Raw genomic sequence first — 25,819 nt, 5'->3', positions numbered from 1 at the left:
TTGTCCAATTCATTGGCATATAATTTTTCATAGTATTCCCTGATAATTGCTTGTATTCCTGAGGGGTTGGTTGTAATAAGTCCATTTTCATTCATGATTTTGTCTATTTGGGTGTTCTCTCTTTTCTTTTTGAGAAGCCTGGCTAGAGGTTTGTCAATTTTGTTTATTTTTTCAAAGAACCAACTCTTGGTTTCATTGACCTGTTCAATTGTTTCTTTGGTCTCTATGTTGTTTATTTCTGCTCTGATTTTTACTATTTGTCTTCTTCTACTAGGTTTGGGGTGCTCTTGTTGCTCTGCCTCTAGTTTCTTTAGGTGAGCTGTTAGAGATTTTGCACTTGCACTTTTTCTGATTTCTTGAAATAGGCCTGGAGTGCAGTGTACTTTCCTCTTAGGATGGCCTTTGCCACATCCCATAGAGTTTGGATTGTTGTATAGATTTTCTGTTTTTTTTTTGAGCCAGTTTTGGCAGTTTGTGTGTTTCTAGGAATTTGTCCATTTAATAATAGGTTATGTAATTTGTTGGCATAAAACTGTCCATTCTCGTAATTTTTTTATTTCTATAAGGTCGATAACAATATTCCCACTTTCATTTGTGAATATAGTTATTTACATCTTGCCTTTGGTATTTAATGTCTTTCAGATTTGTTGAGCATTTCAAAGATCCAATTTTTGATCCTAATAATTATCTCTGTTTTTTTGGTCTGTTTTGTTTATTTCTGCTTTAATTTTTATTATTTCCTTTTCTTGCCTTTAGGTTTGGTTTGCTCTTTTTCTCATTCCTTCAAATGTTAGGTTATTGAATTTAAAAATTTTTAAAAAATGCACATGTTTACACCTAATACTTCCTCAGAGCACTGCTTTTGCTACTCCTGTTTTGGCATTGAGACTTTCTGTGGTTAATTAGCTATCCTGGAGAATGTTTGTTTTTATTTGATAAGAGTATGTATTCCGTTTTGGGGTTGAGTGTTACATATTAGGTCTGGTGGGTGTATGGTGCTATTCATGTTCTCTATTCCTCATTCTCCTCATTCCTTCATTGATCTTCTATTTAATTCTGTGTTTTATTAAAAGTGGTGTATTGAAATCACCCTTATTATAGTACTATTTCTCCCTTCAGTTCTGTGTTTCTGGTGTAAACGTCTGTTCATGATTGTAATATCTTTCTGATGAATTGATCATTTCTGCCCAGTTATGTTGTTTTTGTCTCTCATAAAAAGTTTGGACTTAAAATTTATTTTGTTTTATATTAGCATAACCACTCCAGCTTTTGTTTTCACTTTGAATAGAATATTTAAAAAATTTGTTTTAGTGTTTATTTTTTGAAAGACACAGAGTACCAGCTGGAAAGGGGCAGAGAGAGACACACACACAGAATCTGAAGCAGGCTCCAGGTTCTGAGCTGTGAACAGAGAGACGAGCCGGAGTCCAACCCACAAACTGTGAGATCATGACCTGAGTGGATGTTGGATGCTTAACCAACTGAGCCACCCAGGCGCCCCCTAGAGTATTTTTTTCATGTTCTTGTTTTCAACTTATTTGTGTACTCAAATCTAAAATGAATCTGTTTTAGACAGCATGTAATTGGATCGATTTTTGAAAATCCCTGTTATGTAGTTTTCTATCTCATAATGCTGATGAGTTTAATATGTTAACCTTAAATTAAGTCAAACTTCCAGTTATTTTACCAGCAAAAGTTAGAAGTTTGGGAATAACAGAGAATTGCACTTTGACACAAGAAGTTATGGCAAAACAATAGAGAAGTTGAGAAACAAAGGAAAAGAGTCTTCTTTTACGGAGAAAAGGAAGGTATTGGGAAGGCTGTTAACAAAAACTCCATTTGTGTATACTCGAGTTCTGACTATAGTGGCTTCTCATTGGCTGAGTTGTGGATGTCTCTGATTGGCTAGTCTGTTGTTAGTGGAGGAATAAATCTTTCATTCTCCTCCTAGGTGAGTAAAGTATCTATATGCAATGTCCATCTCTTCTTGTTGGATCTGCAGCTAATATTGGGTACTGGTTGTGAGAGTGTCCTTTTTTTGATGGTCTCCCAAAACCATTCTGAATGATATATATATTTTTTAATTTTAAATGTTTATTTTTGACAGCAAGCGTGAGTGGGGGAGGGACAGAGAGCCAGGGGCACAGAGGATCTGAAACCGGCTCTGTGGGGCTTGAACTCAGAAACCGCAAGATAATCACCTGAGCCATAGTCAGGCCATTAATTGACTGAGCTACCCAGGTGCCCCTCCAGTGATGTTTCCTTTTATTAAATTCACAAATATATTTAAAGTGATCTCTGGTAAGAAAGGATTTTTGCTGTTTGTTTGTATTCTTTATGTCTTACATCTTTGTTGCTCATTTTCTCCAACGCTGCTGTCTTTTGTGTTTGATCTTTTCTTAGTGTACCATTTTCATTTTCTCTATATTTTAAAATTATTTTTTTAGTATTTACCCTGGTAATCACATTAATACTCTAAATTTATACAGATCTAGTTTGAATTGATAGTAGCTTAGCTTCAATAGCTTGTAAAATTATGATACCGTCTCCATCCTTTTTCCTTATGTTACTGTTATAAATTATATCTTAAAAAGGTTTTGAATTCAAGTATCATTAACATACTTGTTATATTAGTTTCAAGTGTACAATATAGTAATTCAGTATTTTCTGCATCGCTCAGTGCTTGCCTTGATAAGGATACACTTAATCCCCTTAACCTATTATATCCACCCGCCTCACCTTCCGGAACTCTGGTAAACTTTAGTTTGTTCTCTAGAGTGTACATTTTTGGTTTGTCTTTTTTTCTTGCTCATTAGTTTTGTTTCTTAAATTCCACCTATGAGTGGAATCCTATGGTATTTGTCTTTCTCTGAATGACTCATTTCACTTAGCAGTATACTCTCTAGATCTATGCATGTTGTAACAAATGGCAAGATTTCATTCTTTTTTATGGTTCAGTAATACTTGATTATGTACACCACCTATACTTAATCCTTTTATCTACTGATGGACACTTGGGCATCTTCCATAATTTGGCTATTGTAAATAATGCCACAATAAATATAGAAGTGTACATGTCCTTTTGAATTAGTGTTTTCATATTCTTTGGATAAATATGCAGTAGTGGAATTACTGGATCATATGGTAGTTCCATTTTCAGTTTTTTGAGGAAGCACCATATTATTTTCCACAGCAGCTGTACCAGTTTGAATTCCCACCAATAGCGTATGAGGGTTTCTTTTTCTCCATATCTTTACCAACACTTGTTTCTTTGTGTTTTTTAATTTAACCATTTTAGCAGGTATGAGGTTATATCTTATTGTGGTTTTGATTTTCATTTCCCTGACGATGAAGGATGTTGAACATTGTTTTATGTGTCTTTTGGCCCTCCTCATGCCTTCTCTGGAGAAATGGCTTCTTCATCTCTTCTGTACATTTTTAATTGGGTTATTTGAGACTGGGGGATGTTGAGTTGTCTAAGTTCTTTATGTATTTCAGATGCTAACCCTTTAACAGATCTGTCACTTGCAAATATCTTCTCCCATTAAATAAGTTATCTTTTAGTTTGTCCGTGTGCAGAAGCTTTTTATTTCAATGTAGTCCCAATAATTTATTTTTGCCTCTATTTCCCTTGCCTCAGGAGACGTGAAAATGTTGCTACAGCTGATACCAGAGAAATTACTGCCTGTGTTTCTCTTCTAGGATATTTTTTATTTATTTATTTATTTATTTCTAGGAGAGAGAGAGAGAGACAGCGTGAGCAGGGGAGGGTCAGAGAGAGAGGGAGTCACAGACTGAAACAGGCTCCAGGCTCTGAGCTGGCAGTCAGCACAGAGCCTGACGCGGGTCTCGAACCCACGAACCGCGAGATCATGACCCAAGCAAGAGTCGGATGCTTAACCGACTAAGCCACCCAGGCGCCCCCTAGGATATTTTTTAATTTCAGGCCTCACATTTGGGTCCTTAATCCATTTGAATTTATTTTTGTGGATCTTGTAAGAGAGTGGTCAGGTTTCATTCTTTTGCATGTGGCTGTCCAGTTTTCCAAAAGTATAAATGATATCTTTATACATTGTATGTCCAACAACATAGTAGTTATATAATTATTGTTTTATATATTTGTCTTTTAAATCCTGTAGGAAACAAATATAAATTATAGGCCAAAAATATTTTCTCCTGTAAATACTTTTTTTTCTGTATTTTCCTCTGTAATTACTTTTGCCAGTGTCCCTTAATCTTTGTATGGCTTCTAGTTATTGTCTGTTTATTGTCTGTTCAATACTTCCTTTACCATTTCTTGTATGGTAGGTGAGTTCTAGAAAAATGTATCCTCCTTTTTTGTTTTTCTAGGAATATTTTTTTCCATTTTTGCTTGATAATTTGTTGGACATAGAACTTTTGTTTGCAGTGGGTTGCTCAGTTGGTTGAGCATCCGACTTCAGCCTATGCCACAATCTCATGGTTTGTAAGTTTGAGCCCTACATTGAACTTGGTGCTGTCAACGAAGAGCCTACTTTGGATCCTCTGTCCCCCTTTCTCTGCCCCTCCCCAGCTTGTACTCTCTCAAAAATAAACAGTTAAAAGAAAAGAATTTTTATTTGGCAATTTTCTCCCAATAATTTAGGTATGCCATCTGACTGCCTTCTACCTTACATAGTTTTTGATGAGAAGTTGGTTATTATTCTTAATGAAGATTAGTTAATTGTATGTGATGGGTCATTTCTGTTTTACCTCTTTCAGTGTTTTCTCGTTGTCTTTGGGTTTTATTATTTGGTTGTAGTTTGTGTCTGTGAATCTCTTGAGTTTGTTCTATCTAGAGTTGTTTGACCTTGTTGAATTTGTTGCTTTCTGTTCGTGTGAAAGTTGAAAACTTTTTCATCAGTACATTTTCATATAGTCTTTCTATGTTTTTCTTGTGGTTTGTCTTCTCCTGAAAGTCTGAGCCCAATGTTTTGTTTCACTCAAAGATGATACCTGTCAACCTCTTTTCGTACTAATGTGCCATATTTATCTTTTTGTTTGTATGCCTTGTAATTGTTGATGTTGTTAAAAACTGGACATTTTCAGGGTGCCTGGGTGCTGCAGTTGGTTAAGTATCTGACTCTTGACCTCAGCTCAGGTCATGATCTCATGGGTTCATGAGTTCAAGCCCCACATCGGGCTGTGTGCTGATGGTGCGGAGACTGCTTGGGATTCTCTCTCTCCTCTTTGCCCCTCCCCCTCTTTTGCATGTTCTCTCTTTCAAAAAAAATTTTTTTTCAGTATCATAATATGATAACTCTAGATACTAGATTCTCTCCTTTCCCCTGAGGTTTATTTCCTCTTGAGGGCTGCAAGCCATCTGTTCAGTGACTTCTTTAAAGTATTGTTTTCAGTGACTGTACTCAGTGTCATATATGGTTAATGAAATTTTGTAATATCCGTAGTCAGCAGTTAACTTACAGATTTTTTGAGCCAGTGGGAATTAAAAGGAAGAAAAGCGGCCTTTTGGTGTTGTAAGTTTATCTCTGGCTGAGGTATTCCTTCAAAGGTTAGTCAGGTCGCTTACTGCTCTCTGTTACTCTTCACTTTATGCTTACACAGAACCCAAAGATTAGCTAGAGTTGCAAGCCTCTGTTCCTCTCTTGTCTTCTGTAAACATGCTTTTGGCCCAGGGCATGTATTAGCACTTTGGATTTCTTGGTATATGTGATTAACTCTTTAAAGCCCTTGATCCCCAGAATATCTTCTTCCTTAGCATCTTTATTCTGAAGCTTTTCAGGTTGTCCACTCCTTGTCACATTCACTGTCTCTTGCATCAGTTGTTTGTGGTGTATGTTTTCAGTTTCCTTGGAAAGATGGTAGTTCAGAAGCCCTTCAGAAAACACAACCATAGTTTTTGAGAAAAAGATCCATGTTGTTCTTCTTGCTACCAGAAAGTTGCACCAGGAAATTGGTGTCATTTCTATGGATACTGTTGATTGTGGAGGAGGGGAGTTGGTAGATAAGCAAAATGGTACAGTACTTTCTTTTTTTTTTTTTTTTTAAAGTATTTTGAGAGAGAAAGCACATGTGCAAGAACGCTCTAGCAGGGCAGGGGCATAGAGAGAGGTAGATAGAGAATCCCAAGCAGGCTTTGTGCTGTCAGCACATACCCTGATGCAGGGCTTGATCTCATGAATCATGAGATAAGACCTGAGCTGATATCAAGAGTCAGATGCTTAACTGACTGAGCCCCTACAGTGCTTTTTCTTACCACATTTTTGGCAGGTTCTTTGTTAAGTACTTTTTTCTTTGTTACAGGTTATTTTTTTTTTGGTTTGTTTGTTTTTAAGATTTTAGATGTCTGTAAAATTTGATTTTGTCAGTTTTGCAAACCTAAGACTTGCTTTACTGGAAGGGCTGGTTCATGGAGCTTTCTGATCCTTCATTTCCCATGAGATCAGTCTGTCCTTTCAATTTGGATAGAGTATCACTGAGGATATAAATCAAATGTTTTATTTTTTTCTTTCCGTACTTGAAAGATGTTGTTCCATTGACTTTCAACTTACATAATCTTCAATAAAAAGTTTGATGAAATTCTTATCTTTGTTTTTCCTGTGTGTGAGAAAACCTGTTTCTTTGTTTCCTTTTTTCCTAAAGTTTATTTTTATTTATTTTGAGGGGGAGAGAGGGAGAGGGAGAGGGAGAGGGAGAATGTGCAGGGGAGGGGCAGAGAGAGAGAGAGAGAGAAGGAATCTCAAGCCTGACAGGCTTGAACTCATAGACTGTGAGATTATGACTTGAGCTGAAGTCAGGAGTTGGACCCTTAACCAACTAAACCACCCAGGTACCCAGGTACCCCTTTAGCTTCCTTTTTAATTGTCTCCTTAACCTTTGATTTTTAGCAGTACATGTGTTTTATAGTATTTATTCTAATTGGGAATTCCCTGATCTTGTATTTGTGTTTTAGTATCTTAAATTATTTTCAGAAAGTTCTATCATTTTTTCTACCCTTTATTTTCTCTTGGAATTCCAGTCTTATATACTTATGTTATTTCATTTGATACTGTATCATGGTCTGTCTTGAATGCTGTTTTGTCCCACTTTCCCTGCCTTTTTTTCCCCCCTTCCTTAATAGACTTTATTTTTTAGAGAAGGTTTATGTTTATCACAGAAATGAACAGATGGTAGAGAGAGTTCTCTTATACTCTAGTTCTTATATGCATCAAACCTCCATGACTTTCAAATATTCACAGCAGAGTGGTACATCTGTTAAAATCAGTGAACCTACATTGACATGTCATTATCAGCCAAAGTTCATAGCTTACATTAGGTGCACTGTGGGTATTGTATATTCTGTGGGTTTTGATAAATGTATAAAATTACATGTAGCCACCATAATAGTATCATACAAAATAGTGTCACTGCCCTAGAAGTCCTTTGCGTCTGCCTATTTATTCCCTATGTATACTTTTTACTCCTGTCAACCACTCATCATTTTGCCATTTCCACAGTTTTATCTTTTCCAGAACGCCATGTTGTTGGAATTATGCAGTATGTAACGTCTTTCATATTGGCTTCTTTCACGTAGTAATAAGCATTTGAGTTCTCCATGTCTTTTCAAGGCTTGCTAGCTCATTTCTTTTTAGTACCAAATAATATTCCATTTTCAACACGTACCACAGTTTGTTTATCCATTCACCTCCTGATGGACATCTTGGTAGTTTCCTTGTTTGGACAACTTTAAATAAAGCTGCTATAAACATCTGTGTATAAGCTTTTGTGTGGACTTAAGTTTTTAATTCACTTGATAAATATCAAGGACTGTGTTTGGTAGTACTGATTGTAAATATTCTAGCATATTCATGTCACTTTACAATAATTTTCTTTTTCAAAGAATTTAAATATATATTTTCCCTAAGAAGAAATATAAATAACTAATTGGTACCTGAAAAGGTTCTGAACATCACTAATCATCAGAGAAATACAAATCAAAACTACAATGAAATGTCACTTCACAGCTGTTCGGATATCTGTTATCAAAAAGACAGGAGGTTAATGGTGGTAAGGTGGAAGAAAGGGAACCTTTTATACTCTTAATGAGAATGTAAACTAATACAGTTTCTATGGGTAAGAGTTTGGAGGTTCCATGAATAATTAAAACTACCATATGATCTAACAGTCTTACTTCTGTGTATGTTTCCAAAGGAAATGAAATTATTTTCCTGAAGTATTGGTACTCACATGTTTATAGCAACAACATAATAGCCACGGTATGGGAAACCTGTTTGTTGATGAATGAATAAAGAAAACCTGGTACATTGTTTATATACAGGAACATTATTCAGTCTTAAAGGAAATTTTGTCATTTGTGACAGCATGGATGGACTTGGAGGCATTATGCTAAGTGAAAGAAGTCCGAGAAAGACCAGTATCACATGGAGTCACATATACAAGTTGAATTCATAAAAACAGAGTAGAAATGTCATTGCTAGAGATTAGGGGTGAGGGAAATAGAGGTTGGTGAAGGGATACAGCTTTCGGTTATAGATGATTATGGTCTGCAGTCTAATGTGTAACATTACCATTTGTAATATGGTAACATATAGTTGATAACACTGAAGTGTATAATCAAAATTTGCTAAGAGAGTAGAATTTAAATGTTTTCACACCTAAAAAAGGTAAGTATGTGAGGTGATAGATAATGTTGATTAACTTGATGAGGGGAAGAAGGCCTTCACAATGTGTACGTATATCAAATCATCACATAATGGTTTAAATATCATATAATTTTTTGTCAATTATATCTCAGTAAAATTGGAAATAAAGTATTTTTTTTTTAATTAACAGGATTGACTTTGAAGTTACTTAAAAAGTTTTGAATTGTACAGCACTTGATTCTTTTGCTACATTGTGGAAAGACCTCTTCAGCAATGATTACTTCAGAGTTACCAGTGTTACAGTAAGTATTACACTTTTCTTCTATTTTAAAAAAATACGTGACACTTTTGTATATGAAATATTTTTTTAATCACATCAAATAGGTTCTCTCATAGTTGAGCAATATGTCTGAAGTGAAACAGCAATTAGACTTTACAATAACCATATCCATCCAGCGCTCTGTATGTCTACAGTAATACTACTGTAGTATCAGTATTTTTGTGGTATTGCGCAAAGAGGTTACTCTCCTTCTCAGGAGTCAGGATACTATGATCCATGGACCAAATCTGGCATGCTGCCTATTTTTGGAAAGTGTTACTGGTACAGAGCCATGCCCATTCCTTTACAAATTGCTTGACAGTTTTTGTGTTACAAGTTGTGTTAGAGAATGAATTGCCTGCAAAGTATAAATATTTTGTTGGACCTTTTACAGTAGTTTATGAACTCCTATCCTATATTCTACTGTTTCTCTAACACTTCCCCCCACCTTATTTTCCCTGAGATTGAGATCATTGGACCATTCTGGCTGCCAGAGTAATATTAAGGATATACCAAATGGCATTTCTGGTGGCATCTCCTGAGATTTGTTGGAGTTGTAGGATAGATCTAGAATTGGGTCTTATTTTATATTCTTTGGGAAATATGATGAGTGTAGTAACATACCTTTCCTTTTAGAAGTTTCATCAAGATGCAAATTAGGAGTCTGCATACTGTGATCCTGTATGAGAACAATGGTTTAGATATAATGAAAGGGGTCAGTAGTTTCTGTAATTATATATAGTTTTTACTGTCCCAGTTCATTTATACGCCTTTCTTCCAAGAGATTGTAGGCACCTTTTAATTGGTTTCCTGACCTTGTGTTTTTCTTCCAGGTATCTAAGACAAAAAAGGCTGTCTAGATTTCTTTACCTGCTTGGAAAGCCATCAATACCTGTCCTCCTTCTTTCTCCCAAATATAGGAGATTAAATTTAAGCCTTTTCTAATTACTTAACTCCTATGTCTTTATTACTCCCTAACTTAAACGTAATACCAGTTTGGAGATCTCCACATAATATTTTCTTTCTTTTTTTAAATCTTTGTCCTGCCTGCAATGCGTGCTTACCCGTGCACTTACCTGGCCAGTTCACTAATCCTCTAAGTCTTAGCTGATGTATTCTGCCTCCAGAAAAGCTTTTCTTTCCCCTCAAAGTTAGGGTAGGTTTCCTTTTGTGCTCCTGTAATGTTCTTTGCTTTTCTTCCAGCACCGTACTTAACCTAATGTTTTATAAACCCTTGTTGTTTCTGCCTGAACTGCACTTTTTCATCTTGTTACTTTTTTTTTTTTTTTAATTATTTGAGAGTGCATGCACGAGCAGGGAAGGGTCAGAAGGAGAGGGAGAAAGAGAATTCTTAGCAGGTTTCATGCCCAACAAGAGCCCAATGTGGGGCTTAATCTCAAGACCATGAGATCATGACCTGAGCCAGAGTCAAGAGTGAAACACTTAACTGACTGAGCCGCTCAGGTGCCCCCACATTTTTATCTTATATTACACAGATTGTATATTAGGCAGGCCCCTAGTAAGTATCTCTTTGATTAAATATGGCATAGTGATTGTATTTAAATAAATGTTATATTTAAATAGAAATTGTATTGATACAATGGTATTTAACATGATTTTTTGTGTGTAACTGATTTTTTTTTCCATAAAAATGTAAACCTGTATTATGATTATGGGTAATGGATAGTGGTGATCTGTGACGTGGGTGAACAAACTTTGTTTTCAGTTTGTTAGTGGGAGATGGTACTCTTGGTCAAGTTGAGATCTGAGAAACATTTATTGAGGTCATACAGTTTTCTGAGGATTTTGACAGATTTTAGCAGCATATATTATCTTGTTTAATCCATGCAACCAGCAATGTCATGTTCGCTTTGTACATGAAAGGAAATACGTCTCTTAGTATTTGTAAACTTCAGTTGCCATCATTTGTAAAGTGAAAACAGTTGATTAGAAACTGATCTTTACAGTCTCCTCAAAAACAAACAAAAATATTTTGATTCAGCAATTCTTAATGTTTATTTCAAGAAAGGGCATCTGGGTGGCTTAGTTAAGCGTCTGACTCATGACTTTAGCTCAGGTCATGGTCTCACAGTTTGTGAGATTGAGTCCCCCACATCAGGCTCCATGCTGATAGCACAGAGCCTGCTTGGAATTCTTTCTTTCTTCCTCTCTCTCTGCCCCTCCCCTGCTCATACTCTCTTTCTCTCTCTCTCAGAATAAATAACATTAAAAAAAAAGAATGATTTTTAATGTAGACACGAGAAAGGTAATTCCAGTGAGTGACCTTGTTATTTCTTGTCTTACTTAGATATTATTATTACTGATGAATTTGTCACCTTAGTGCTGTTTACTAATAGGCATTGTCAAATATTATGTTACCACATATTTTCATATTCTGCTGCATAATACAGTTCCTGAAAGTATGTTAAGTTCTGGGGAGAAAGAGCATGTAGTAGAGATTCAGTCCATCTTGTCATGAAACTTATATAAATAGATGATAATGAAATGATTGCAGATTTATAGAACTGCCATTTTGCTAGGAAGTTAAATTAGAGAATTTTGTGAGAATTTTACTCCATGCCTTGATTTAGTCTTCTTTTCTATGGAAGAGACAGTTGGGCTTAACTCTGAAGTGAAGGGACGGTGTGGGTGAAGAAGAGATAATGTTAATTCCAGACTGAAGGAATACAGAGATCTTGAGTTAGGATGAATCATGGTATATTTGAGAAAATGAAATAAAAGTGTACCTAGTTTGCTCTTTTTCTTTTTTCAGGGTTGGGGATAGAGAGTGGGATGTGATTAAGGCTTATGAGGAGGGTGGGGCTGTATCATACAGGGACCTGCTTAAATGATGCCAAGTATTTTGAGTTTTTCTTCTTAGGAGTAGGAGGAAGTCACAGTTGGATTTTAAGCATGGGAGAGATACATGGGAGAGATTAAGAAAATCACCCTTCATGTAGTATAGTGATTATTTGGGAGGGGCAAGAATAGAAGCAGGAAGACTTACTAAGATGAGGATATTGCAGTATGCAGTCCAGATATGTTGACAACTTGAACTGAAGTGATTACAGTGCAAATGGAGAGAGGTTGATAGAATTTAGAGAGTTTTAGGAGATAAACATTCGTTCTTACAAGATTTGATCTGATTTTTTCTTTCTCTTAAATTATGTCCAGTAGTCTTATAAATGTGAACATTAACCACTGGCAGGGTTTTTGTAAGTTTTTACAACAGTCAAAGTTTGAGCATGCCTACCCTTGATCAAGTATTCTTTGTCTATCCTAGGAAGAAATTTGTTACTGTGTAACAAGAGGTAGTGTGCAAAGACAGTTGTTTTAGTTCTGTAATACTATAAAGCTAGAGACAATCTAAGTGCTCATTGATAGGGAAGTAATTAAATAAATTTCATATATATTATGGGATACTATTCAGAAATTCTATATATTTGCATGGAAGATTCCTGTTAATTAAAAAAAATTTAAGGGGCACCTGGATGGCTCAGTCAGTTGAGCATTGGACTGTTGATTACTGCTCGGGTTATGATCCCAAAGGCTTGGCATTGAGCCCCGTGTCAGCCTCCACAAACGTAGAGCCTGCTTAAGATTCTCTCCGTCTCCCCCCCGCCACGCCCCCACTACTCTCTTCTCAGCTGTGCATACATGCTGTCTCTCAAATATAAAAAAAAAAAGGAAAAACTTTAAAACTGAAATACAGTTACAAGAAAGTAAAACAACAAGTAAATAATATCTGGATATATATTTTAGCATAGGCAAAAACAAATATTTATGGCAAGGTAGTGCACACTGAGATTCAGAGTTAGGTTGTAGTGATGTGAAACTCTCATTCTCTGTGTTGCTTGAAATTAAAAAATATTATTTATCATATATTCTAATAAACAAACATGCATACAAACATACAAACATATGCTAATTGGAATGGAGTAGTTATTTGTTGGTAATAGCCAAGGATAAATTATTTTCACCAATGAGTAACATATTATATGGTAGAACAAACCCATTACTGTAGTTGCTTAGTGATTTCAGGCATCAAAACCACTAGTCAATTCTATCCACACAGGATAAATAGAAAACATAATATATGCATTCTAGTATCTTGACATGGAGATAGAGAATTCAAATTTACCTTGAGATCTAAGTGGACTGTGTTGCTTACTAGGTGTGTGACTGTGGACAAGATTATGATGTTTTCAGCTCTTTGTTTGTATAATTATTACAATAATATGTTTTCTTACAAGGGTTTTTTGCATGTTCTAGATCATGTATATGAACAAGTACATAGTACATATATGTAAACATGAACTATTTGGTGTATATTGAAGAAAAAAGTAGTATGATTTGTTGTTTTTTAAAAAAGTTTATTTTGAGAGCGACAGCCTGTACACACATGAGTGCAGAAGGAACAGATAGAGGGACAGAGAGAGAATTTGAAGCAGGCCCTATGCTGTCATCACAGAGACCAATATGGGGCTCAATCCCATGAATCAGGAGATTATGACCTAAGCCTTAATCAAAGGTTAGATGCTGAACTCACTGAACTACTGAAGCACCCTTGATTTATTGCTTGTTAGTAGAGATGAATAAGATCAGCTAGATCAGGAATTGACTGCTGCTAATGGTACAGACACCTGCTTTTATGAATTATTATTTGACCATAGCCACATCCATTCATGTACATACTATATATAGCTGCATTCAGGCTAGATTGCTACAGTTGAGTAGTAGACAGAGGCTTTAAGACCTCTAAGCCTAAAATATTTACTATATAGTACTTTAAGAAAATGTTGCTGACCCCTGGACTAGATCAGTATTTATTTATAATTTTACTTATTTTTTAAAGATTGTATTTTTAGAGAGAGAGAACATGAGCAGTGGAGAGGGGTGGCAGAGAGTGGGGATTTAGAGAGAAAGAGAGAGGGAATCTGAAGTGGGTTCCACTCTCAGTAGAGAGCCTGATGCAGGACTCAGTCTCACAACCCTGGGATCATGACCTAAGCTGAAATCATCAAGAGTTGGATGCTTAACTGACTGAGCCACCCACGCACCCCTATTTATACTTTTATGTTTATTTTTTAAAAGTTTTTTAAAAAACTTCCATTCTAGTATAATTCATATACATTGTTATATTAGTTTCAGGTGTAAAATGTAATATGCAGTGCTTTTGTGAATCCTTTGGCTGATTTTTATAGACCTATTTATTTTTACTGCTTTCTACGTTTCTTACTTTTGCTTTAGGTTGTTTCCTTTCTATTCAAAGAGTATCCTTTCTGGGAAACTCTTTAGCTTTCCTTTTATTTTTGAACGATGGCCTTCTTGGATAGAGTATTGTTAGTTGCAGGTTTTTTTCTTACAGCACTTTGAATATATTATGTCACTCCCTTTGGGCTTGCAAAGTTTCTACTGAAAAATTAGCAGATAATCTTATGGGGTTTTCCTTTTATGGAAGTAACTATTTTCATTCATTCATTCATTTTTGTTAATAATTTTTTAAAAAATTGGGGCGCCTGGGTGGCTCAGTCGGTTGAGTGTCTGACTTCGGCTCAGGTCATGATCTCACAGTTCGTGGGTTGGAGCCCTGCGTCGGGCTCTGTGCTGACGGCTAGCTCAGAGCCTGGAGCCTGCTTCAGATTCTGTGTCTCCCTCTCTCTCTGACCCTCCCCTGCTCACACTCTCTGTCTCTCTCTCTCAGAAATAAATAAGACATTAAAAAAAAATAAAAAAATAATTCTTTAAAAATTTACATCCAAGTTAGTTAGCATATAGTGCAACAATGATTTCAAGAGTAGATTGCCCCTCCCTCCTCCCACAACCCCTCTAGTAACCCTCAGTTTGTTCTCTATATTTAAGAGTCTCTTATGTTTTGTTTCCCTCCCTGTTTTAATATTATTTTTGCTTCCCTCCCCTTATGTTCATCTGTTTTGTATCTTAAAGTCCTCATATGAGTGAGTCATATGATATTTGTCTTTCTCTGACTGATGTCGTTTAACATGATACCCTCTAGTTCCATCTGTGTAGTTGCACATGGTAAGATTTCATTCTTTTTGATTGCTCAATAATACTCCAGATGTGTTTGTGTGTGTGCGCACACGCATGCACTGGGCTCTTTCCATACTTTGACTTTGTCAATAGTGCTGCTCTAAACATTGGGGTGCACGTGTCCCTTTGAAACGGTATACCTGTATCCTTTTGATAAATACCTAGTACAATTGCTTGGTCGTAGGGTACTTCTATTTTTAGTTTTTTGAGGAACCTCCATACTGTTTTCCAGAGTGGCTGTACCAGTTTGCATTCCCACTACCAGTGCAAAAGAGACCCTTTTTCTCCACATCCTCGCCAGCATCTGTTGCTGCCTAACTTGTTGATTTTAGCCATTCTGAGAGGTGTGAGGTGGTATCTCATTGTGGTTTTGATTTGTATTTGCCTGATGAGTGATGTTGAGCATCGTTTCATATATCAGTTGGCCATCTGGATGTCCTCTTTGGAGAAGTGTCTGTTCATGTCTTCTGCCCATTTCTTCACAGGATTATTTGTTTTGGGGGTGTTGAGTTTGAAAAGTTCTTTATAGATTTTGGATATTAACCCTTTATCTGATATGTCATTTGCAAGTATCTTCTCCTATTCTGTCAGTTGCCTTTTAGTTTTGCTGATTGTTTCCTTCGCTGTGCAGAAGTTTTTTTATTTTGCTGAGGTCCCAGTAGTTCAGTTTTGTTTTTGTTTCCCTTGTCTCAAGAGACATGTTGAGTATGAAGTGGCTGCAGCCAAGTTCAGAGAGGTTCTTGCCTACTTTGTTCTCGAGGATTTTGATGCCTTCCTGTCTTACATTTAGGTCTTTCATCCATTTCAAGTTTATTTTTGTGTATGGTTAAAAAAGTGATCGAGGTTCATTTTTCTGCATGCCACTGTCCTTTTTCCCCAGCACCACTTGCTGAAGAGACTGTTTATTCCATTGAATATTCTTGCTTTGTCAAAGATGAGTTGGCTATACGTTTGTGGGTCCATTTCTGGGTTCTCTATTCTGTTCTGTTGATCTGAGTGTCTGTTCTTGTGCCAGTACTATACTGTCTTGAGGATTATACCTTTGTAATACAGCTTGAAGTGTGGGATTGTGATGCCTCCTGCTTTGGTTTTCTTTTTCAAGATTGCTTTGGCTATTTGGGGTCTTTTCTGATTCCATATGAATTTTAGGATTGTTTGTTCTAGTTCTGTGAAGAATGGTGGTGTTATTTTAATAGGGATTGCTTCGAATATGTAGATTGCTTTGGTTAGTAATGACGTTTTAACAATATTTGTTCTTTCTATCCAGGAGCATGGAATATTTTTCCATTTTTTGGTGTTGTCTTTAGCTTCCTTCATCAGCTTTCTATAGTTTTCAGTGTATAGATTTTTCACCTCTGTGGTTATGTTTATTCCTATGTATTTTTATGGTTTTTGGTACAGTTGTAAATAGGATCAATTCGTTGATTTCTCTTTCTGTTGCTTCATTGTTGGTATATAGGAATGCAACTGATTTCTGTGCATTGGTTTTATATCCTGCCACTTTGCTAAATTCCTGGATCAGTTTTAGCAACTGTTTTCTTTTGCTGCTTTTATTATTCTCTCTTCATCACTATTTTTTACCATTTTAATTACTAGGTGTCTTGGTGCGCACCTCTTTGGGTTGCTTTTGTTGGGGGCTCTCTGTGCCTCTTGGATGTGGATTTCTCTTTCCTTCCCCAGATTCAGAAAGTTTTCAGGTATTATTTCTTCAAATAAATTTTATGCCCCCTTTTTTCTCTCTTCTTTTTCTGAGATCCCTAATGCAAACATTGTTCCCAGTGGTGTCACTGTGTTTAAATCTATTTTCATGTATAATTACTATTATTATTTTTTGTCCTTTTGAGCTTCATTGCTTTTCATTATTCTGTCCTCCAGGTTGCTGATCCATTTGTCTCCTTCTTCTAGTCTATTATTTATTTCCTTAGTGTATTCTTAATTCCAGTTAGAGCTCTTCATATCTGATTGGTTCTTTTTCATATTTTCTATCTCTGTGTTAAAGCTCTCTCTGAGGTCTGCTAGTCTTTTCTAACATCCAGTCAGTATCTTTATGACTAGTACTTGAAATTCTTTCTCAGGGATATTTTTTCTGTTTTGTTTACATCTCTTGCTGTGATTTTGTCCCCTCCCCCCCCCCCATTTGTACCATATTCCTCTGTTCCCTCACTTTTTCTAACTGCTCTTGTCTGTTTTGTGTTTTAGGAAAGTCATTTATATCTCCTATTGAAAATAGTGGCCTTATGAAGAAGAGGTCCTATAGTGCCCTACAGTGCAGCGTTCCTTGTTCACCTGAAACTTTCATTTCAGGGGTGTCTCCTTTGTGTGTTGTATTGCCTTACTTTTGTGGCTGAACTGTATTTGCCTACAGTTTGGTCATATGTAGTGGCTATCTTTGCCTCTTTATGGGCAGGGTTTGGTTCTTCTGTCATTAGTTGGCCTGTCTAGGCTGGTCTTGGGATTGAGTTGGGTCAGACTGGGCATTTGCCAGAGCTGCTGTAACACTGAGCTGTAGGGCACTCTCCCTTTACTGTCCCCTGAGAAGTTTTCTTCAGTGGGCAGGACCTGTAGTCAGACCAGCTGTCTACTCCCAGCTCACGGTCAGGACCTCCGTCATTCTGGTGTGGGTCGTTTTCTTCCCTTTTGCCCAGGACAGGAGTCACTTTGAGGTGTTCCTAGTCCCTATTGGGGTTACTTGCACACTGCTATGCTTGTGACACTGGCTTTGGATAGACTTCTGTGGAGTCTGGGTTGCAGGAGGCAGGGTCACAAGAGAGCTTAGACATGAAGGTGCTGTTAGCAAATTGAGTTGGAGAGTGTGTTTGCACTGGTTATTCAGGTGTCCATGTATCTAGACTGAGTGATAGTGAAGGAAATGGTGTCTGCCAGCTGTTTTCTTCTTGGAGAAATCTCCTAAAGATCCCTACCTTTCCAGCGAATGCTTTTAGATTACTGAACAAATCTCCCTCGTATACACCCAAGTCATTTTTCAATCTGCTGCTTCTGTGCTATATCTTTACATGGCTGTTTGTTTTGCTGTTCCTTTCTTCCTCCCTCCCTCTCTCCCCCCCTCCCCTTTTTAAAGGGCAAGGACTCAATATCTTATCGCCCTCCAACTTTCCCAGTGCTAGCCTGATGATTTTTAAAGTTCCTGGTATTAATCCCTGGTGATTGTAAGAACTTAACAAAGTTCTAAAGTTCAGATTTCAGATTTTAAAGTTCAGATTTAAGATTTGTAAAGTTTAAATTTTCAAAGCCAAACGTTATGTTGATTAGCCTTGCTACTGCAGGTCCCCTCCTCCTGGGTGCCTGATGTGCCTAGTGTGGTGTCTACTGTCCTCTCTATGCCTTTGGCATTCCTTCCTTCCATGGACAGTCCTATGGCTCCATTTGGCTCCCAGTGCGTTCTTTGCCCTTCTTACCTTCTTGGATGTGGCCTCTTCTCTACATTTACCTGTAGAGAGTCTGTTTTGATAGTCTTCAGGTAGTTTTCTGGGTTAAAGATGCTGATGTGGGTATTATTTACATGTATCTAGGGATTGAGGTGAGCCTAGGATCTTCCTACTCTGCCATCTTCCCCAGAAGTCTCAGTTCTTTTTCCTGTGAACAGGTTTAATACCAGGTCATCTTTGAAGACTTGCAAGTAGGGAGATGTCACAATGTAAGAATGTTACTGGCATTATATGCAGAATGCCTTGGACAAGGGAGATAGAAATAGATAAGTTGAGATTAATTCAGGGAATGGTGATTATGGTAATAATCATGGAAAGAATTTGGAGAATAATTATATGGAAGACAACTTGATTGCACTTGTTAGCTCATGTCACAAGAGGAAGATTGCTATGATTCTAAGAATATAAGACCGGATAACAGTGACCATAATAAATTTACATAACAACTTGAAGTATACTCATGCATTAATTAAATCAGTTAGTTAATTGTATTGCCATGAACAGAGAGCTAGAAATAAGTCAGTGTTGAACTTAATTTTGTATGTGGTATATGGTGAATTTGATCTAGCATTCAAAGAAGCTGTTAACATGTGAAGTTAAAAATTTCTATTATAGATGATCGGGTCCATTGATAATTTATTGAAGTTATTTATATAGATCTTATACATCAAGTGGATGAGATCTTCCAGAGAACATGGTATGAAGGAGGGAGTAGTAGACACTATAGAATTGACCTTTAAGGATTCAATACAAAGAGGAAATGGAACTGAGAGCATTTGTTGAAGCAGATGAAGAAATAATAGGTTGTGTGTTGGACTCACTATTTGCTTTGTTCTCTTCATTGCATTTGCAGTTTTATGCAGATCTTTTATACTGTTAGTAATATAAATTATAGCAAAGAAGTTGTTAGTGCTATTTCAGTAGTATGCTGGAGCCGTCCTCCTGTATTGTCCTGGAGAACTGAAAATTAAATTTCTGGAAATTTTGTAACCCTATTAAAATAACATTGTCTTTATAAAAAGTTAACTTATATAAACTTAACACTAAATAAATCATATTAACAATAAAAGCAATAAATCCTTAAAAATGATTACTTCCTAATTATTTTATGTTTCTATTTTCTGCACTCTGGAAGTTTTTATTTACACATTTTGTGTGTATGTGTGTACTTGTATACACCTATTGTATTTAGTGTGTACTACTACTATTTATTCTCAGCTCTATTGATACCAAGTTGGGAGTTTGAAATTGGCTGTGGTAGGAGTATTTACATTATGAAAATCAGCAAACACTACACATCAGGGCTCAATTTATTGTTCTTTCATTTGTTTATAAACTTTTTTCAGTTATGGAGATATTGTTAATAATGCAGATTAAATTGAAAGGTGTATCAGGTTTATACCCATTACAATATAAAGGAAAAAATAATGGAGGAAGTATTCTTCCTATTTGAGAACTGTTACCTGATTCAGTAAAGACATTGTCTACAACATGACCAGTGAGTGAATTGCTAACAAATGTCTTTGTCCTATGACCTGTATCGTATTTGTTAAGTGAACAAAGATACCAATGATCGTTCATGTCCCGATCCTGTTTGTTCATCAGTTACAATCAAAGGTTAGCTATAGATACAACTGTGGCAAAATTATCATTTTTTGTGAATCAATTAGTCATATGGAATTTATAATAAGAATATTATGTGGGGTGCCTGGGTGGTTCAGTTGGTTTGACATTCAATTCTTGATTTTGGCTCAAGTCATGATCTCATAGTTTGTGAGTTAGAACCCTGTGTTGAGCTTTGTGCTGATAGTGCGAAGCCTGCTTGGAATTCTCTCTCTCTCCTCTCTGCCCCTACCCCACTCAAGTTCTCTCTCCCTCTCTCTCTCTNATTCTTGATTTTGGTTCAAGTCATGATCTCATAGTTTGTGAGTTAGAACCCTGTGTTGAGCTTTGTGCTGATAGTGCGAAGCCTGCTTGGAATTCTCTCTCTCTCCTCTCTGCCCCTACCCCACTCAAGTTCTCTCTCCCTCCCTCTCTCTCTCTCTCTCTCTCTCTCTCTCTAAATAAATAAACTTAAAAAAAATATTGTGTATTTTATTATTGTCAGTAAATTTGTGTTATGTAACCATTATTTCAGTAAAATTTCTAAACATTTATGTGCATAATATTTTTGAGGAGCCAGTTGTTAAACTTTTACTAGTGCACTAACTTCCGTGATTTTGTGAAATGAATAAAATTTCCTCCCAAGACTTAAGGTTTCTTTTTTATTGATTAATTCCTCTTTCACAACTGAATTTTTATTATATTTTGTATAGCAGTTGTCATTTCCACAATCATTTCCTCCTCTTTGTTTCTCTATCAATATGGGAATTCATGTTGCTCAATATTTAGTGATATTGGCAGGAAGGGTAACATTTTCATTTTCCTAAAGATTTTTTTCTGCAAGTGGAAGAAAAAACCCTTCTTATCAGCCGTATACCAGGAGGTAAGAAAAGTAGTAGAACAGAACTGCATTGTATGTATGAATTAATTTGTTCACTGAAATAATACATCACATTTTCTAGGGATTCAACTAATGAAACTACAGCCCATTCTGATGCTGGCAGCGAACTTGAAGAAACAGAGATCAAAGGAAAAAGAAAAAGGGGTCGTCCTGGTCGGCCTCCAGTATGTATTATGCTTGTCTTTGTTCTTGTAATGGTTACTGAGTAAAGGGACTTGCTGTAAGCTGTTTGTTAATTCTCGTTCTGTTAATACATCTTTTAAAATTTCAGCAGCATATTAGAGATTCTTGGAAACTTTGCTTCATGAATTGGATTGGCAGTGATCTGAAAAAGGAATTTGGTTTTAGTATCTTTTTTGCTCTCCATGCTTCCCTTGTAAATAAATTGTGATCCATGTAAAGACATGAATATGATTACCATGAAATGAGATGTAGTTAGTTATGACTTACCTGCTTTTTATTTATTTTTTATTTGTTTATTTATTTAATGTTTCATTTATTTCTAGGAGAGAGAGAGAGAGAGACAGCATGAGCAGGGGAGGGTCAGAGAGAGAGGGAGACACAGAATCCCAAACAGGCCCCAGGCTCTGAGTTGGCTGTCAGCACAGAGCTGGACGCGGCTCTCATGATCCTGAGCTGAAGTCCAATGCTTAACCGACTGAGCCACCCAGGTGCCCTACCTTGCTTTTTAGATGCAACTCTGATTTGTTGTGAGCTCCCAAGTGTGCATTTTGGTAGTATTAATTTGGGATTTGGGCTCAGTCTCAGAATATATTCTTACTGATACATGATTGAAAAGTGTAGAGGAACTCTGGATATCATTACTTTGAGAGGGAGTATCTTTATGTATTGTGACTACACTGGTTATTAGTTAATTTAAGGTAGCATTACCTCTCAGAGACAGTAGTATCACTCACTGTGATACTCATTTTCACCAAATTTGCACTGTACCAAATCTGCACTGATTTGGTCTTCACAATTTTTTTTCTATTTTATGAAAGTTTTTGTTAAGGAAAATTTGACTCTCCTTTTGTGAGAGGCATACTATAATGAGCTCTTCATATAATTATTATTACTCAGCTACCACAGCTGTCAGGTCGTGGCTAATCATGTTTTATCTCTCCATCCCTTATTTCCTTTCCATATTTTCAAGGTTATGTAGACCTCATTGTATCTGTAAATATTTCAGGATGTATCTCTAAAATATAGGATATAGGGAGCTTCCTTTTGCTTAAAATAATTTTTTTAATTGAAATATAGTTGACATATTATGTTTTTGGGTTTTAGGTGCACAACATAGTGATTTGACAGTTTATATATAATTCAGTGCTCACCACAAAAAGTGGTACCTATCACCATACAGTGTAACTACAGTATTACTGACTATATTCCCTATGCTTTATTTTCTATTCTTGTGATTAATTTAGGTTATAACTGGAAGTTTGTACTCCTTAATCTCCTTTACTTATTTTGCTCACTCCCCACCCCCTCTAGTGTTTCCCCCTGTCCCTCTGGCAACCACTACTTTTGTAGTATGTATTTATGAATCTCTTGCTGTCTTACTTGTTTTGTTTTTTAGATTCCACATATATGTGAAGTCATATATTTGTCTTTCTCCATCTGACTTATTTTACTTAATATAATATGCTGTAGATCAGTCCATGTCATATGGATGTTTATTCATTTGTTATTACAGATAGAAAGATTTCAGTTTTCTTTATGGCTAGGTATTTTCCGTGTGTGTGTGTGTGTGTGTGTGTGTGTGTGTGTGTGTGTGTGTGTCTCATATTTATTCATCTATCATTGGGCAATAGAGGTTTTCTAAATCTTAGCTTTTGTAAATAATGCTGCAGTAAACATAGGAGTACATATATCTTTCTGAATTAGTGTTCTCATTTTCTTTTGGTAAATACCCAGTAGTGGAATTACTAGGTCATATGGCATTTTGATTTTTTTTATATAAATTTGTTTTTTCCCTCTTCAATTCAATTTTTTATTAGAGTTTATTGTCAAATTGGTTTCCATATAACACCCAGTGCTCATCCCAACACTTGCCCTCCTCCATGCCCATTACCCATTACTCACCCACCTTCCATCAACCCTCAGTCTGTTCTCAATATTTAAGTGTCTTTTATGGTTTCCCTCCCTCTCTCTCCTTAACTATTCTATTCCCCTTTCCATTCTCCTCTTCCACCTATGAATGAAAACATGGTATCTGTCTCTCTCTGCCTGACTTATTTCACTTAGCACAATACCCTCTAGTTCCATCCACATTGTTACCAATGGCCAGATTTCATTCTTTCTCATTGCCATGTAGTATTACATTGTATAAATAAAACACATCTTCTTGATCCATTCATCAGTTGATGGACATTTAGGCTCTTCCCATGATTTGGCTGTTCTTAAAAGTGCTGCTATGAACACTGGGATACATGTGCCCCTATGCATCAGCATTCCTATATCCCTTGGGTAAATTCCTCGCAGTGCTATTGATGGGTCATAGGGGAGTTCTCTCATTAATTTTTTGAGGAGCCTCCACACTGTTCTCCGGAATGGCTGCACCAGTTTACATTCCCACCAACAGTGTAAGAGGATACCCATTTCTCCACATCCTCGCCAGTGTCTGTAGTCTCTTGATTTGTTCATTTTAGCCACTCTGACTGGCGTGAGGTGGTACCTCAGTGTGGTTTTGATTTGTATTTCCCTGATGATAAGTGATGCTGAGCATCGTTTCATGTTTCTGTTGACCATCTGGATGTGTTCTTTGGAAAAGTCTGTTCATGTCTTCTGCTCATTTCTTCACTAGATTATTTGTTTTTCAGGTGTGGAATTTGGTGAGTTCCTTAGAGATTTTTGAATACTAGCTCTTTATCCACTATGTCATTTGCAACTGTCTTTTCCCATTCTGTCAGTTGCCTATTAGTTTTGTTGATTGTTTCCTTTGCAGTGCAGAAGCTTTTTATCTTGATGAGGTCCCAGTACTTCATTGTTGCTTTTGATTCCCTCGCCTTTGGGGATTTGTCACGTAAGAAGTTGCTGCAGCTGAGGTCAAGGGGTTGTTTCCTACTTTCTCCTCTAGGGTTTTGCTGGTTTCCTGTCTCATATTCAGGCCCTTCATCCATTTTAAGTTCATTTTTGTGTATGGTATGAGACCATGATCCAGTTTCATTCTTCTGCCTGTTGTTGCCCAGTTCTCTCAGCACCATCTATTAAAGAGGCTGTCTTTTTTCCATTGGATACTCTTTCCCGCTTTGTCAAAGATCAGTTGGCCATACATTTGAGGGTCCAATTCTGGGTTCTCTATTCCATTGGTCTGTCTGTTTTTGTGCCAACACCATACTGTCTTGATGATGACAGCTTTGTCGTAGAGGCTAAAGTCTGGGATGGTGATACCTCCCGTTTTGGTTTTCTTCTTCAATATTACTTTGGCTATTCGGGGTCTTTTGTGGTTCCATACAAATTTTAGAATAGTTTGTTCTAGTTTTGAGACGTATGCTGGTGCAATTTTGATTGGGATTGCATTGAATGTGTAGATTGCTTTGGGTAGTAATGACATTTTAACAATATTTATTCTTCCAATCCATGAGCATGGAATGTTTTTCCATTTCTTTGTGTCTTCTTCAATTTCCTTCATAAGTTTTCTATAGTTTTCATCATACAGATCTCTTATGTCCTTGGTTAGGTTTATTCCTAGGTATTTTATGTTTTTTTGTGCAATTATGAATGGGATCAGTTTCTTGATTTCTCTTTCTGTTGCTTCATTGTTGGTGTATAAGAATGCAACTGATTTCAGTACGTTGGTTTTGTACTCTGCAACCTTGCTAAATTCATGGATCAGTTCTAGTAGGCTTCTGGTGGAGTCTGCTGGGTTTTCTATGTAGAGTATCATGTTGTCTGTGAAAAGCGGAAGTTTGACTTCTTCTTTATCAGTTCTGATGCCTTTCATTTCCTTTTGTTGTCTGATGGCTGATGCCAGGACTTCCATCACTATGTTAAACAACAGTGGTGAGAGTGGACATCCCTGCCGTATTCCTGATTTCAAGGGCAAAGCTCTCAGGTTTTCCCCATTGAGGATGATGTAAGCTGAGGACTTCTCATAGATGGCTTTTATGATGTTTAAGTAAGTTCCTTTTATCACGACTTTCTCAAGGGGTTTATCAACAAGTGCTGCTGTATTTTGTCAGATGCTTTTTCTGCATCTATCAACATGATCATATGGTTTTTATCTTTTCTTTTGTTGATGTGATGGATCACAGTGATTGATTTGCGAATATTGAACCAGCCTTGTAACCCAGGAATGAATCCCACGTGATCAGGGTGGATAATTCTTTTTATGTGCTGTTGAATTTGATTTGCAAGGATCTTGTTGAGGATTTTTGCATCCGTATTCATCAAGGATATTGGCCTGTAGTTCTCTTTTTTTTTTTTTTTGCTGGGTCTCTGTGTGGCTTGGGAATCACAGTGATGCTGGCTTTGTAGAATGAGTCTGGAAGTTTACCTTTCATTTCTATTTTTAGAGTATGTTGAGAAGATTGGGTATTAACTCTGATTTAAATATCTGGTAGAATTCCCCAGGGAAGCCATCTGGCGCAGGGCTCTTATTTGTTGGGAGATTTTTGATAACTGATTCGATTTCTTCACTAGTTACGGGTCTGTTCAGATTTTCTATCTCTTCCCGTGTGAATTTTGGTAGTGAGTGTGTGTTTAGGAATTTGTCCATTTCTTCTGAGTTGTCCAGTTTGTTGACGTATAGTTTTTCTTAGTATTCTCTGATGATTGCTTGCATTTCTGAGGGATTGGTCGTAATAAATCCATTTTCATTCATGATTTTGCCTATTTGGGTACTGTCTCTTTTCTTTTTGAGAAGCCTGGCTAGAGG

The 25,819-nt window shown here is 36.6% G+C and overlaps 1 protein-coding gene across 3 annotated transcripts in view; it reads left to right on the top strand.

Annotated features, from left to right (window-relative positions):
• STAG1 (STAG1 cohesin complex component) overlaps positions 1-25,819 on the top strand; it is a 422,866-nt gene that overhangs the window by 110,663 nt on the left and 286,384 nt on the right. For all 3 annotated transcript variants that reach the window (XM_077752340.1, XM_077752338.1, XM_077752339.1), the window contains exons 2-3: positions 8,812-8,923; positions 21,002-21,104. In XM_077752340.1, coding sequence (XP_077608466.1) covers positions 8,895-8,923; positions 21,002-21,104 — 132 coding nt within the window. In that variant the 5' untranslated portion in view covers positions 8,812-8,894. The remainder of the gene's footprint in view (positions 1-8,811; positions 8,924-21,001; positions 21,105-25,819) is intronic.

This window comes from Crocuta crocuta, unplaced genomic scaffold (genome assembly GCF_008692635.1).
Source record: "Crocuta crocuta isolate KB4526 unplaced genomic scaffold, BGI_CrCroc_1.0 scaffold580, whole genome shotgun sequence".
Taxonomy (NCBI): Eukaryota; Metazoa; Chordata; class Mammalia; order Carnivora; family Hyaenidae; genus Crocuta; species Crocuta crocuta.
Note: the sequence above shows the minus strand (reverse complement) of the source record. Positions and strands in the feature narration are given on the sequence as shown.